Raw genomic sequence first — 15227 nt, 5'->3', positions numbered from 1 at the left:
TCAATTTCTACACATATTTGAAAACAATCATCATTAAGACTAAAATTAGCTTTTTGGTAAATTGGATGATTTGTAGCATTTTTGTACCGACAAATTGACTGGTAAATACTCCATTATCAACCATGTTAAAAATATAAGACCTACCAGTGTTATGCCTGCCTTTTGTAAAAATGAAATTCAAACACTTCCGGTCAAGATTAGGACTCATTTCAAATATAGTTTTAATAGATGATATTTTAAAGGGGCATGGTCACGATTTTGGTCAAATTCTATTTTTCTGTTTTTATTATTTACAATGCTTTAAAAATGCATTTCTAATGATCAAATAAAATTTGAGAGTCGTTCGTAGAGTTACATACAATATACAGGGCTAACAATTCTTTGTCATGTAAACAAGGCTCGTGTCCTGTTTCTGATTTTGGTCAACTTCTATTTTTCTGATTTATTATTTACAATGCTTTAAAAATGCATTTCTAATAATCAAATAAAATTTGAGAGTCGTTCGTAGAGTTACATGCAAGATACAGGGCTCACAAATCTTTGTCATGTAAACAAGGCTCGTGTCCTGTTTTTGTTTACATAGGTTCAATTTACCAGTAAAAAATCTTTTTCCAGCTTATTTGACTATCTTTCTATCCATTTTAGGCATTGATAAACAAATCCTAACGTTTAACACATTCGTTTTAGGTTTAAACCTGAAGTTTTTACTTTAACGTTCAAAATGTAAACAAACGCTTTGTTTACATAGCGAAGAATTTCAAGCTCTGCAACTCATTTATAACTCAACTAATGGGACTCAAATTCCGGTTGCCTTTTAAAAATGCCTTTCTGAAGCATTGGTGATATAAAAATCGGAAAATATGAGGTCAAATGCACATTTACATATTATTATCCTACATGTAATGTAAATAGAAAGAATTTGAAGGAGGGGTAATTTTTTTTAACAATATAAATGCCCATAACGTATTTATTTTTGAAAAAAAAGCAAAAAAAAAAAAAAAAAAAAAAAATTTGGTTTTTCAAAAGACATTTTTTCTTATATGATAGCTGAATTTGTTTACACGAAGACTTCATTGGAAAGAAAAATACGCTTTAAAAAAAGTCATGCTACATAAGAGATTGTTAAAGGGGTATAGTCGCGATTTTGGTCAATTTTTTTTTACCAATTTTAGGGTTTACAATGCTTTAGTAAGACACACAAATCAGCTGGAAACAGATTTTTTACTGGCATTTTGAACCTATGTAAACAAAAAACAGGACACGAGCCTTGTTTGCAAAACTTTACAAAAATTTGTATGTGAAAAAAATAAGTAACTCGCTGTGGCCTTCCACTCATCATTCAGGTATATTGACGACGTATTATCAATTTACAATTGTTACTTCCATACTTTAGTCGACTCGATATATACCAGTGAACTTGTAGTAAAAGATACCACTGAGTCTGCTTCAACTGTTTCATTTTTGGATATTTTACTGGAAATGGACTTTGATGGTAACCTAGCAACAAAATTTATGATAAACGCGATGACTTCAATTTTTCTATAGTCAACTTTCCATACTTATGTAGCAATATACCTTCATCACCTGCATATGGTGTTTTTGTCTCTCAGTTAATTCGATACACAAGGACATTCTCTTCGTATGAACAGTTTCTAAGGCGAGGTAAAGCTACCAACAGACAAGTTGATAAAACAGGACTATTAACAGTCTCGTTCGAGGTCATCTTTTCGTAAGTTCTATGGTCGATACAAGGACCTTGTCAGCAAATACAATCTTCCACTGGGTAGCATGCTGACTGACATGTACCATACTTATTGTTAGACCATAATTAATCACCCAATTGTCTATGGACTTTTCCGTTTTTCCCCGATTACGACAAAGAGTACACGGTGGGTGTGACCGGTCAGCAGAGAATGCCCATTCCTCCATGGCACCTGACCCTACCTCTATATTTATAGAGGTCCATGTTGTTCTGCTTTGAATTTCTATTTCGTTTTATGGATTTTTGAGATGGTTGACAGTTTGTTATTGTCAATTTTTCATTTTATGACAAAGAATTGTGAGCCCCGTATCTTGGTTATTACTCAACGACCAACTCTCAAATTTTATTTGATCATTTGAAATGCATTCCTTAAGCATTTTGAATAATAAAAACACAAAAATAAAATTTGTCCAATATCGTGACAATGCCTCCTCAAGTACGTGGGATTGCGAAGACATATACGCTCATGACTATTGGTTTAATTATACCTATTAATATTTAGTTCAAGTGTCTGACGAAAAGTGTTCAAATGGAAGGTAACTAAAACATAAAAACAATTAAGCAATGGGATGAAAATTGGGAAGTCTCAGAACGAGAGGCTGGGGGTATTGTGACCTCTGAGAAGCGAAAACCTGACCACGTGTCACGAAATTCGAAATAGATTTTCCCTTTCAATTACATACCATTGTAATATGCAATATGTGCTTCAATTTCCATGTCGAAATTTGTATTGTAGAATTAAAGTTAAAGATCATGGCGTTTAAACATCTGTTAGTCAAATACATTTCTGTGTAAAAGGTTATTTATAGGCTTTCATTGAAGCAAATTACATTATTGTCGTCCTGTACAAGTATTGGTGTGCTATATATTCCATTCTTGTATTTATGTATTTGTTATGTCAAGACTAATCGACCGTTTTTTATTTCATTTATAGGAGTTAAGGTTTGAGGTGCACACAGGTGTGTAGTAATTAAAAAAAACCCCACCCAAAATTAATTTGCATGACAAAGAACGCGTTTCAAAGCATGACTGACATATATATCTAGATATATAAGTAAAAAAACTTTATTAGATTTTGTTTAGCATTTTTGAGAGGAATAAAACTTATCTCCATATCTTACCTTCTCTTATTTAGGAAAATCACCTAGTAATATGACAAAAGAGAGAAGAAATGATATGCTATCGAGGTTCGTAGGCTTGACAATGCAAACCGACCGACCGAGACTGTAAAGATAATTGCATGGAGTATGGTTTAACTGATCTTTCATTACGGTAATTTTTTAACAATACATATGTATTTGTATCAAGTTTACTTCTCTCTTATTAATAAAACTACGTATACTGTGGTTTCATTAATATTCAAGGGTATCAATTTTCCTGGATAAAGTGAAAGTCACAGTTTCAAGGATACGTAAATTCGTGGCCAATGACCCTATCAATACAAAATGTTAAAAGAAATTGCACTTCAATGAACATTAAATTTCGTGGATCAACTTAACAACGAAATCCACGAGAATTGGTATTCAACGAATATTAATGAAACCACAGTATTTAAATGACATCTAGATGTCGTTCTACCACACTTTTATGTTATTAACACTAATGTTTACAGTTGAATGACATCTGGACAACTTTCTAACATGTCATTTACAAACTTATTTACAGTGGTATGACATCAAGACAATTATCAATTATGCTGCTTTATGTATTAATCTGTACAGTATACTATTGATTAACATGTTCAAATATTGTTTAGCTGTCGCGAATATTGGCTGGTTTACAAGTTTGTAAATAAGACACATGAGATAAAACTTTGGTAGACAGTTAATTGTAATTTTTTTAAATAATTAGACAACTGAGATATGAAGCTTGGAAGACGATTGCCTAGTCTACCATTTTAATGAGACAGTTGAGATAAAAGCTTTGTAGATAGTTGTCAAGCTGCCACTCTGATATTAATCGTTTTGCATATGAGACAAATGAGATAAAAACTTGGCAGATTATTGGCAAGATGCCACTCTTATATTCATAGTTTTATAAATGAGACAATTCAGACAAAAAAGATTAGGGTTGGCAGACATTGGCAAAAGGTCGTCCAATATTCACGTTTTGTAGAAAAAACAAATGAAAAAAGCTTACCAGAAATAGACAAAATGCCGCTCCAATATTCATCGCATTGTAGATGAGACAAATGAGATTAAAGCTCAGCAGACAGTTTCATACTTTGATACTTCATTGTACGTAGGTTTTAATGGGAGAACATGATTATAATTGTTTAATAATAGTCAGTATGCTTTAAAAACGTACGATAATTGTCTAATGAATGTCATAATGTTTTAAAAAAGTGACAGTAGCACGATTGCAACCTATTTAAATGTCTTAACCCTGTTTATAGTTTTTTAGGTGAGACAGATGCATTATTGATTATTGTTTTGAAGATGTCATTCCGCTGTCAGTATGATATAAAACTAAGACATAAGTATGATTGATTCTTGTATTGATGTATTCTTTCTGTCGATACATGTAGTTTTGAAAATAAGATAGAAACATCTTATTGCCTGATGATATTTCAAGATTTATAATATTTGTATAATATCAATTTGTAGAAAGGAACAATTCTTGGAATATAGTTGTTTACGGTCATTCCGCTAAATCCATTTAACTTACTTTAAAAAAAAAACCTTCATATTTTTCTTTATAAATTTAAATAGGATGTTAAAGATAAATAGGATACGTATGGTTTATATGCTTGTTTCAAATTAGGGTTTGTCGATCAAGGAAATTTGCAAGGTACCTTAAAGAGATATTTAGCAATGTTTTAGGTTTTCGATACTAAGGTGGGACATTGTTTGTTTGATGTTAAAAAGGTTAATTCTTATTTAACAGAATGGGAAGAAAGACTGAGTTTTGAATCTTTAGGTAGTTATACCTATGATACTTTTAAAGAGAAAATCCTCAGCCATATAGCATCAATTCTCATAAAATTTATACTTTTACAAAACCTTGCCCCCCCCCCCCCAAAAAAAATCTTGCAACCCCCCCCCCCCCAATTTATATTTTGTGTCTACTACAAATGAAATTCCGACTGGCCAATACTTCGTATTTGAAAGTTGCATAACGTATTTGACGTGATAAAGTACTTTATAAAACGCTTTTAATAATCAATAAAATAATTATATTGAGTGCTTATTCTTCAAATGTTGTACGAAAAGAATTTTTTTGGGAAAAAATATAAACTTCCTTTTAATTACCTCGCATCGGCCACAAAAATCACTTTTTTCTGTTGCATATTCCTTTTTAATCTCTGTTTTAATGTCTGTACTAACCTTAACATCTAGAATTGTAATGAATAGATTTGCATACATATATTTGTCGAGTGAACATTTTGCATAACGAGCAGTTGTACTGTACCGATCAGACCCCACCTAACGCCAAAGTAAACCCCTACTTAACTCCGGTTTTACTTTTTGGGTTTCCTTTGGGTTTACTCTGGGCCTGCATTTTGAAAATTTGGGTCAACTGGGTGTTTACTTTGGGTTAACTTGGAATTTGCGTTTGGGATCAAATGTACATGTACTCACTGAAGTGTGAAGCAGACCATTCCTTTTTCTTACCAGCTCACTGTCTGTAATTCCTGCTCCTTGTGTATTCCGAATACACATGTAACGTCTGCTTTCAGTGGCATACTTCTAATCGGAGTTTAATCTCTGTGTCAACTCTAGGTTTACTTCGGGTTTACTCTGGATCCACTCCAGTAAACCTGGAGTAAACCCAGACTAAACCCAGAAAGTAGATCGAGGGTTTAGTTGGGGTTTACTCTATGTTAGGTTGGGTCTGATCAGTGCTGTAAATGTACGCTTTTTGAATACCATATTCCTCAATGTTTTGCTTTACGATTAAAGGAGGCTATAGCTAAGTGTTATACAAAGTGCCTATCACGCTAACTTTAGAATATACTATATGATATCTAGCTGTGAACTGGCATTCATAAAACCGAATATCCAGTTATTTTAGTGTGTGATTATCTTTCTATATATCTATATAGATCTCTTCTTCTCAAGGAGATAAACATAGTCCAAAAAAGGCAACAACCATCCAACCCTCTTACTACCTGTTTAAACAATTCTTCTTTGTGAAACTGAGCTCATGACTAGTGATCCTTTTATGTTAGTGATGTAACTTGCGTCCCGTTAATTATGAACTTTCTCTTGACAAACAATCTCAAAACAACCATTGATGTATGCAAAAGCCTTCTTGAATAATTGACTTAGGTAGGAATCAAGAAAAACAAATTTAGAAACCATCAGGGCGAAACAAATCGGGGATTATTATCTTAAAACGATCTTCAGACCTACGACAGTTAGACAGTCACAGAAGTGTACTATCCCTTCTAAACCAAGGATCAAAACCGTAAAAGGTTTGATTTACGTTTGTTCATTTTAAGGGTCGTAGAAAATAGTGCTTCAAGTGAGATTTCTTTGAGAAAACGGAAAGTGATAAAAAAAAATTCATATATAGTTAATTTGGAGACGATTTGAAAAAAAAGTTTTAAAAGGTGATTTAGTTGTGAATGCAAATCTTATACAAGGCACAAATTATGTATTTAACTCTCGGTCAACATTTTAATTCAAGGATAAATTATAAAAACAGAACTAAACAGGTAAAAATTCTCTAAAGGTGAACTTTTTACCAACAGCTCTTTTTCTTTTTTCTTGCTTTTTCTCTCTCTCTTGCTCTTTCTCTCTATCCCCCTCTCTCTCCTCTATATATACCTATTATTTTTTACAGGTTTACCACAGAACAAGACAAAACATTGTCATACATTTATTCCAAAATGTCTGCTGCCAACGTATCAGCAGAATTGTTGATTATGTGCGGAGCACTGTTTTGTTTTTATTTCATCATCTTCGTGGTATATCTATTGGTGGACAAATATCTGTGTTACAAAACAAGAAAACGTTCAAGTCCGTTAAAGCAAACTGAATCGGCCAAAGGATGAACAACACGGAGTTTACAATGTAAATATAATGGTTGTATGATATATTTGTTCTATATTTTTTGAGGTTGGACATTTTTGTTAATAAATCACCAAATATGTAGACGCCTATTCACAACCTGCAATCAGTACCAACCATTTTATTTCGAAAACAGAACCTTTTCAGAAGATGTGATAGAACATTCTAATAGCATTATTGTTATGTTACGTTATCATTTATTTGTTTGCTCCTATTTGTTTTACGTCAACAGTTTTAATGAATTGTTTTGAGGAATTTGCAAAAGAAAACTTTGACTATTTCTAAAAAGTTTTGATTTAAATAAAGACATACAATCATTTTATATATTCACTCCTTTTTATTTCCGTTTATGAATATGCAATTAATATTTAAAAATGTACACATAAGAGATTATTTTTTGTTTGTTTGTTTTTTTTTTATTATTACAATAAATTCATATGTGAACTCAAGTATATTATTCAAGTGAGACTTTTGCGTGAAAAATTCAAATACGGAATAACTTGTTTCAATAAAAAATTGTAAAAATACAACTTTTAGAACCAAAGTATCGAAAACTTACACTCAAATATGATGCATCATCTCTGTATTGCATTATTCATAGACATACTAGCATCTTTTATCTGACTGACTTTCACATGCGCGCTTGTTGAAATTACACCTTTGTTTTAGACTCAAACTATGTAAAAAATGTATAATTTGGTTATCTTTTTTGTCTTTTCAACTAACAACAAATGAAATCCTTCATTTACAAAAGTCGTTATATCGTCTAACGACTAGTGTCTATAAGAGATGCATGGAATTTTTATGGAAAGCAAGTCTTAGGTGGGTAACATTTTAAAGCCACTTTAACACTGGCATTAATATTCATTTTGATGTTAATTACTGAAAAAAATCTTTTCAGCTGTTACATCCTTTGCTTTCCGTACACGACTCTTATCCTTTTGAAATAACATTTTGTAAACTTCTGAGCGAATATAACACTACGTGATTAAATATTCAACATCTGGTGCGTTATTCCAATCAATTGATGAAAACATTCCTAAAGACCATGTTCCGTTAATAGTACGACAGACTAATTACTTATAAAGACAGTATGAGTATGGCATCGAATTGCCAAAAAAGAGTTGAAAAAAAAGTTATAGTCTGTCCCAAGTTATTGCTTCCATCAATTTTTGATGATTTGAAATAAAAATACACATACCTGTGAAAGAAATACAATTGAAAACGATGAAAGGGAATATATCCAAGATATCTTCATTGAACAATTATCCCTTTTCACTCATAAAATTTCACAGGAACGAAAGCAATTTTCTTACGGAGATTTATAATATATAAATAGTGCCTGTTTGGGAGGGTAACAGTTGAAATTGACACCCCGAGAAAACCATTGTCAACCTCCGCTTCGCGTCGGTTGACAATGGTTTTCTCGGGGTGTCAATTTCAACTGTTATCCTCCCAAACAGGCACTATTTATTTTGTTACACTGAATGTCTTTTTTAAAATTTTTAAGAAAATTTTACTGTTTTTATATAGGAATAACGTGAATTCTACAGCGAACCGTACGCGCATAATTTTCGCGCATGTAACATTTTTTAATGTTACCCGTTGCCAAGTGCGTTGCTAACGCTGAGGGTAATAGTAAATATTATTAACTGCGTCTTAACCAATCAGATTTCAGTATTTAACATGAAAGTATAACAATGGGAAATGTTTACATCTTTTCTCCATTCGGAATACACTCGGAATTCATCGCGCAATTTTTTAACGTTTTCATCCGGGCTTATTAATGGGTGATACAATGCAAAATCTCCGTAGACTTTCAATTTTGGGATTTGTATTGAAACCTGAAGCGGTAGAGAAGGCGTTTCTGGACATTTTTCATATTAGTGGAGGAACGTAGTTTGAGCACAAAGGTATTTACTATTATTGAAATATCAAGCATATAGTGATGGAAGGAAAAACTCGGGACAGAGTAACGTAACAAATTCAAGGATATTGTGGTAAAATTTAAGTTACGTCAAAGATGGGGGATAATATTAAAAAATGACAGTCTACTTTGGTGAACTATTAATCAGAAGAAAAAAATCAGAAATTCCATATTTATAAAACCAACCCACAAAATCATTAAAACAGTAAAGAGTTATTTTTATCTAGAACACTCGTTCAGGTTCCACATTAAGTTAGTCGACGTTTAACAGGCACACCTGGTCAGACAGTGCTCTGATTAAATAACAGTAACGCCAAATCTTTCGAAAAAGGAATCTTACCTTTGGTGTAATCAGGGAAAAGAAGATCACAGATATTTCATAACAAAAAAACCAAGAACCCCCCCCCCCCCGAACACCCTAACCCCCCCCCAAAAAAAAAACAACAACAAAAAAACAAAATCAGTTTAGTGGTGTTTTTATTCTCAACTGGGGTCTCATGTCCGACATTATAGTTTCTAAGTTGACTATCAACAGGCACACCCGGTCAGACGTACATTGTCGATAGCGATGTCTCCGGCCCAGCCGTTTCCTACAACACCTTCAACAAGGATCTGTTTATAATAAAAATATGTCATTATTCAGAACTAAAAAAATGTTCTTTATTGGTCATGTTGTTAACAGTTCATTCAGCCTACCGTTCAAATGGGGTAAAATTGATTTTAAAAAAACAAACTTTTGTTACATCACTTAATAAGTTTGTGTAAAGCAGACTAGAGCTATAAACACACGGTCCGTTACATCACTGAATAAGTTTGTGTAGAGCTATAAACACATGGTCCATTACATCACTGAATAAGTTTGTGTAGAGCTATAAACACATGGTCCATTACATCACTCAATAAGTCTGTGTAAAGCTATAAACACACGGTCCGTTACATCACTCAGTAAGTCTGTGTAGAGCTATAAACACATGGTCCATTACATCACTGAATAAGTCTGTGTAGAGCTATAAACACACGGCCCATTACATCACTCAGTAAGTCTGTGTAGAGCTATAAACACACGGTCCGTTACATCACTGAATAAGTCTGTGTGTAGCTATAAACACACAGTCCGTTACATCACTGAATAAGTTAGGGTAGAGCTATAAACACATGGTCCGTTACATCACTCAGTAAGTCTGTGTAGAGCTATAAACACATGGTCCGTTACATCACTCAATAAGTCTGTGTAGAGGTATAAACACACGGCCCATTACATCACTCAATAAGATACGGGTATCTGTCTCTTCAGGAAATATTGTGTCCGATTCCACCATAAAGTGTGTTGGATATAATTTAAATGGAAAATCATGGTCAGGAATCCACAATGTTTGTATGAATTCAATTACATTCTTCATATCTAATGGTGAAAAAAGACACAAGTATAAATCTAAACACTAAGTGTTATTAATTATTATCTTATTAATTAATTATTATCTTATTAATTAATTATTATCTTATTAATTTATTATTATCTTATTTATATCTCCAGTCCATTTCCATTACATTTTATTTACATATCCACATATAGCAACAGACAACCATGTATGTGCAACAGACAGCCATGTTTGGATGATCACAAAGTGTGAAATAAACAGGAGTCAGTATTACAGTCCATGTGAATTATACACAGGTCAATTTCAGCTGCAGATGTTGAACAAAGGGACAAACAACAGGTGTGGTTTTGAGAGCAGACTAGATTTGTACAGAAACATTTACAACCTGTCAATATCCAAGCTATCTCCATTCTACGGCTGATGTTGAGCTAAACATGGCCTCCTCATCAGGACGGGGTCTGTGCTCATCTACAACAAGATATTAATTAGCTGTTAATTGATAAATCAACATCTTACAGTATATATAAGACAGAGCTACATCTACAAATAAGTTTAACCTAATTGCATTAACACATGCTTAAATAGTTATGTAATTAATTAAATCATTTTAATCGACTTCTACTCGTTAACAAAACAAATACATGTGTCACTTCATATTTTTGGAGTTATTCCCCTTTGGTAAACATTTATCGTCTGCACAACAACATAACGACGAACGACAGAAAACGTATGGGAAGCCAGAAACAAGTCGTAATACAGATGTCAGATTTGAGATTTATACATTACCGTAATAAAACTGGAAGGATCAACTGAATAAACAGCCGAAACTGTTATGTAAAGTTTAAAAATACGGAAGACCGGAATAATGGTAAAATCGTAACTCGAACTGGAAGTTGTAAGATTAGGTAACCATGAAATGACTGAGTCCCATTTCAAAGTCCCCAGAGACAACCAAAATCATGCTTTCAAAAATCAAACAGCTTGATTTACAGCAAGACCAAAGTATAATGTGATGAATAAAACTGTAAGTAGGCTGCTTCTCATCAGTAATTGTTTGTCACTTCACAAATCGCCAATAGCTTGTTAGAAAAGGATAACCAGACATCTAGGCCCAATTAAACAGAGCAGAAAGACAGCATCAACACATACTTTGGCTTACAAACTGTTCAGACATTAATATCATTGAAATAATGTGAAAAATGATCATAATACGGTTACAAACTTTAAGCTAAAAAAACGAAATCTGAATTTTCCGTGACCTAGAAAAAGTTGTAGTTGACATTTCGAGTAGTCTCACTTTATATTGAATACAAGCCTTTACATCATTAAACGAAGAAAATTGCAAGAACATTTCATATCCTAGGATATAAAACAAAGTAATATATATGTTTGCCAAGTCATTTTTACTTTGTTGTTAAAAGTAGTTAGTCAAAAAACTTCAGGGGATATGACGAGATCTACGTTAACGTCTACCATTTTGGGAACATACTTATGGCCAACTACTGTACATGATTGTGTCACTATAATAACATCTGGTTTATTAATTACACTGGCCTGTTATATTAATTAACTAATTAGAATGCCATGTGTCTGCACATCTTATTATAAAATACATTCAATTTCTATTTATTTTAGATAAACAATTATTCCCAATGACTGGTAGATACAGCTAACCCTGTAACAATGAGCTGTTTATATTGACAAACAATTACACAGATAAACATGTCTTACATGTATCTTATTTACTGATAATTAACACGGACTGTGTGTCTTAGTTAGCTATATCTAATTAACATGAATGATAATGACTCAGACTTACCTGTCAGAGCATCCTGTCTGGTGATATACCTGTAGACACACACCTTGTTGTTGTGCCGTGATCCGACCCAGAGACGGTGAGTGTTGACATCATAACTCAGGCTCCGTGGTTCACCCATCTCTTGTGATTTTGTCAGTAGATGTGACAGGAACTGACCGTCCTTGTCCAACATCTGTACTGTTTTGGTTCTACCATCACACACCAGGATGTGTGACAGCGCGTCAGTACAGATTCCACGTGGCCTTAGTCCTGATCCTGATGGACGTCCTCTGTAGGAGAAACAATGTCTTCCTCCACGCTCTGTCACCACTACAGCACCAGACCCATAGCCATAGTCAGACACCACGACATCCCCATTGTTGTTCTCTGTTATATAGATAGGTCCACTATACAGTGTCTGTCCTGTGTTGTCATGCTGTATGGTTTGGGTCAGTTGTCCGCTCTGGTTGTACTGGGTTACCTTGCCTATTTTTATATAGTTATTTATATAACACATCCCGACCAGTAGATCCCCAGTGGATGGGGACCAGTACACAGACCGTGGTCTCCATGTAGAGTCTGTTCTCTCTATAAATGTGGTGGTTGTTTTTATATCCTTTGACAGTTTGTTGATGTTATAATTCCTATCTATATAAATCAGTTCACTCTCACTGTTCACTGTGTGTAATCCATTATTACCATCATATAAATCACTACACGAATCCTCCACACGATGTAGAGGGACACCTGTTGTGTCTGTCAAGATGAGATTGTTTCTATCACTGACCCAGACCCGGTCTGATGTCACACAGGAAATGTGATTACAACCAACACCTGTCACTGTGAGAGATTGAAGTACCTCAGGGGGAGACATCAGTTTCAGCAGACACTGGTTTCCTTGCTGTGGTTTTTCGGTCCCTGGGGTTGGGATTCCACTTAGTGACTCCATCACACGACTTTGATCTACAAACATCAAACATAGAGTTCTAATCCTGTAGTGTTACAAGGAGTATATTAAGTTAATTAAATACTCTGATTAAAGTAATTATCAAACTCACTTAAATACTTTAAATGAATTTCTCTTGTATATCCTAATTTCATAACCATGATTATATACTGTTTGCATCTTATTTAAATAAGTTTGAGGAATAAACTACATTTGGTAACATGTACATAGATATAATAATGGATAACAATTACATGGATATATAACTAATATATGAATTACACTCACAATGAAATAGATAGAAACTGAATTAACAATTTAATATGACCTGTGTGATATAACAAAGATAACTTAGGTATACTTAGATCTCATTGAAACCTGTATGATACCTAACATATATTTGTTTTCCCTCTGACTGAAATGTCACATTTTCATTGGATTAAACATGGCACGTGATTGCCTCATATATCTCAATGAAGGTTCTGTGATGATTAATATTAGGCAATATGGCCATCATTGGCCGCCGCCTCACCTACTCATCTAGATATTTCATATTAATTAACACAGAAATTGTGTTCAGTAAGTCATTAAATATTTAGAGTAGTTGCCCTTTGGAATTATTTTTAGATTAGAGTAGTTGCCCTTTGAATATTGACATCACATTACTGTGTCTGAAGCAGAACAAAATGGCAGCTTCTTAATTTGCTCAAATCTCTGCAGAGGTTTAAGATTGAATAGCAACAAAACATTGTAAGTAATATGGGTAAAGCAAAGATTTTTTAAGCGTATTTGAAAGGTGGTATTGATAATTTTGAAGAGTTTAAATGAGTTTAATTGGACGACATGTAAGGCATCTTGTATATTGCTTCACCACTATTTGTGAATGAATATGTCGCTTGATAGTCCTTGGGAAAACAAAACACTTATAAGTTTAGTTACTGACCCACTACGGAAATATATTGGGTTGATCAACCTCATAGACGACTCGGCTTCGCCTCGCCTTCTATGAGATTGATCAACCCAATATATTTCCATAGTGAGTTAGTAAGTAATCTAATAAGTAATAATACTACATCAATGATAATGACTCAGACTTACCTATCAGAGCATCCTGTCTGGTGATATACCTGTAGACACACACATTGTTGTTGTCCGCTGATCCGACCCAGAGACAGTGAGTGTTGACATCATAACTAAGGCTCCATGGTTCACCCATCTCTTGTGATTTTGTCAGTAGATGTGACAGGAACTGACCATCTTTGTCCAACATCTGTACTGTTTTGGTGGTATAATCACACAGCAGGATGTGTGACAGCGCGTCAGTACAGATTCCACGTGGCCTTAGTCCTGATCCTGATGGACGTCCTGTGTAGGAGAAACGATGTCTTCCTCCACGCTCTGTCACCACTACAGCACCAGACCCATAGTCAGACACCACGACATCCCCATTGTTGTTCTCTGTTATGTAGTAAGGTATACTATACAGTCCCCATCCTATGTTGTCGTGCTGTATGGTTTGTGTGAGTTGCCCACTCTGGTCGTACCGGGTTACCTTGCCTGTCTCTGTATGTATATACCACATCCCGACCAGTAGATCCCCAGTGAATGGGGACCAGTACACACACCGTGGTTCCCATGTACAGTCTGTTCTCTCTATAAATGTGGTGGTGGTTTTCATATCCTTTGACAGTTCGTTGATGTTATAATTCCTATTTATGTAAATCAGTTCACTCTGACTGTTCACTGTGTGTAATCCTCCATATAAATCACCCCATGAATCCTCCACACGATGTAGAGGGACACCTGTTGTGTCTGTCAAGATGAGATTGTTTCTATCACTGACCCAGACCCGGTCTGATGTCACACAGGAAATGTGTAAACAACGACCAACACCTGTCACTGTGAGAGATTGATGGAACTCAGGAACAGATGTCAGTTTCAGCAGACACTGGTTTCCTACGCGTCGGTTTCCTCTCTCTGTGATTTGGATTGCACTCAGTGACTCCATCACATCCTCCTTGTTGAGTGACTCAGTCATGAAGAGCTGGCTAGTGTGGAGTGAAGGGTGTATCTGGGGGAGGGCTGTCTTTATGGAGGAGAGGAATTGTAGCGGTCTGATTACTCTCCTCTGTTCATATATGTGTACATATCTCTGTAGGCTGACAATATGTATGATAATTTCTTTCTTCTGTTTTAAACATCTGTGTTTGAAATCAAAGTCACAAAACACATTACACATGAAATCGTTTTGTATATAGTCAATGAGATGCATCAGTGCCTGGGTCTTTGTTAACATCTCTGATTGATAGAGGGAGAATTCTGTGTGACAGGTTTTGAAATCAGTTTTGATTCGTGGCAGGAGAACAGGTCTGTAAAAGAGAGCCTCACTTCTGATGGTGT

At 34.5% G+C, this 15227-nt stretch overlaps 1 protein-coding gene and 1 long non-coding RNA gene across 5 annotated transcripts in view; one reads left to right on the top strand and one right to left on the bottom strand.

Moving 5' to 3' along the window:
* Positions 1-9164: 9164 nt before the first annotated feature.
* Positions 9165-15227, bottom strand: part of LOC105348909 (uncharacterized) — a 39395-nt gene continuing 33332 nt past the window's right edge. The window contains exons 4-7 of one of the 4 annotated variants that reach the window (XM_066072841.1): positions 13926-15227; positions 11903-12844; positions 10469-10551; positions 9165-9316 (exon numbers count right to left, since the gene is read on the bottom strand). The exon at positions 13926-15227 is cut by the window's right edge and continues 378 nt beyond it. In XM_066072841.1, coding sequence (XP_065928913.1) covers positions 10484-10551; positions 11903-12844; positions 13926-15227 — 2312 coding nt within the window. In that variant the 3' untranslated portion in view covers positions 9165-9316; positions 10469-10483. The other 3 variants (XM_066072840.1, XM_066072842.1, XM_066072844.1) reach the window with 3 other exon arrangements.
* Positions 10879-15227, top strand: part of LOC117686990 (uncharacterized) — a 10545-nt gene continuing 6196 nt past the window's right edge. The window contains exon 1 of the long non-coding RNA XR_010709939.1: positions 10879-11107. This is a non-coding gene — a long non-coding RNA (uncharacterized lncRNA). The remainder of the gene's footprint in view (positions 11108-15227) is intronic.

Source organism: Magallana gigas, chromosome 10 (genome assembly GCF_963853765.1).
Source record: "Magallana gigas chromosome 10, xbMagGiga1.1, whole genome shotgun sequence".
Classification (NCBI taxonomy): domain Eukaryota; kingdom Metazoa; phylum Mollusca; class Bivalvia; order Ostreida; family Ostreidae; genus Magallana; species Magallana gigas.
The sequence above is the reverse complement of the archived record's forward strand: the minus strand, read 5'-3'. Positions and strand labels throughout refer to the sequence as shown.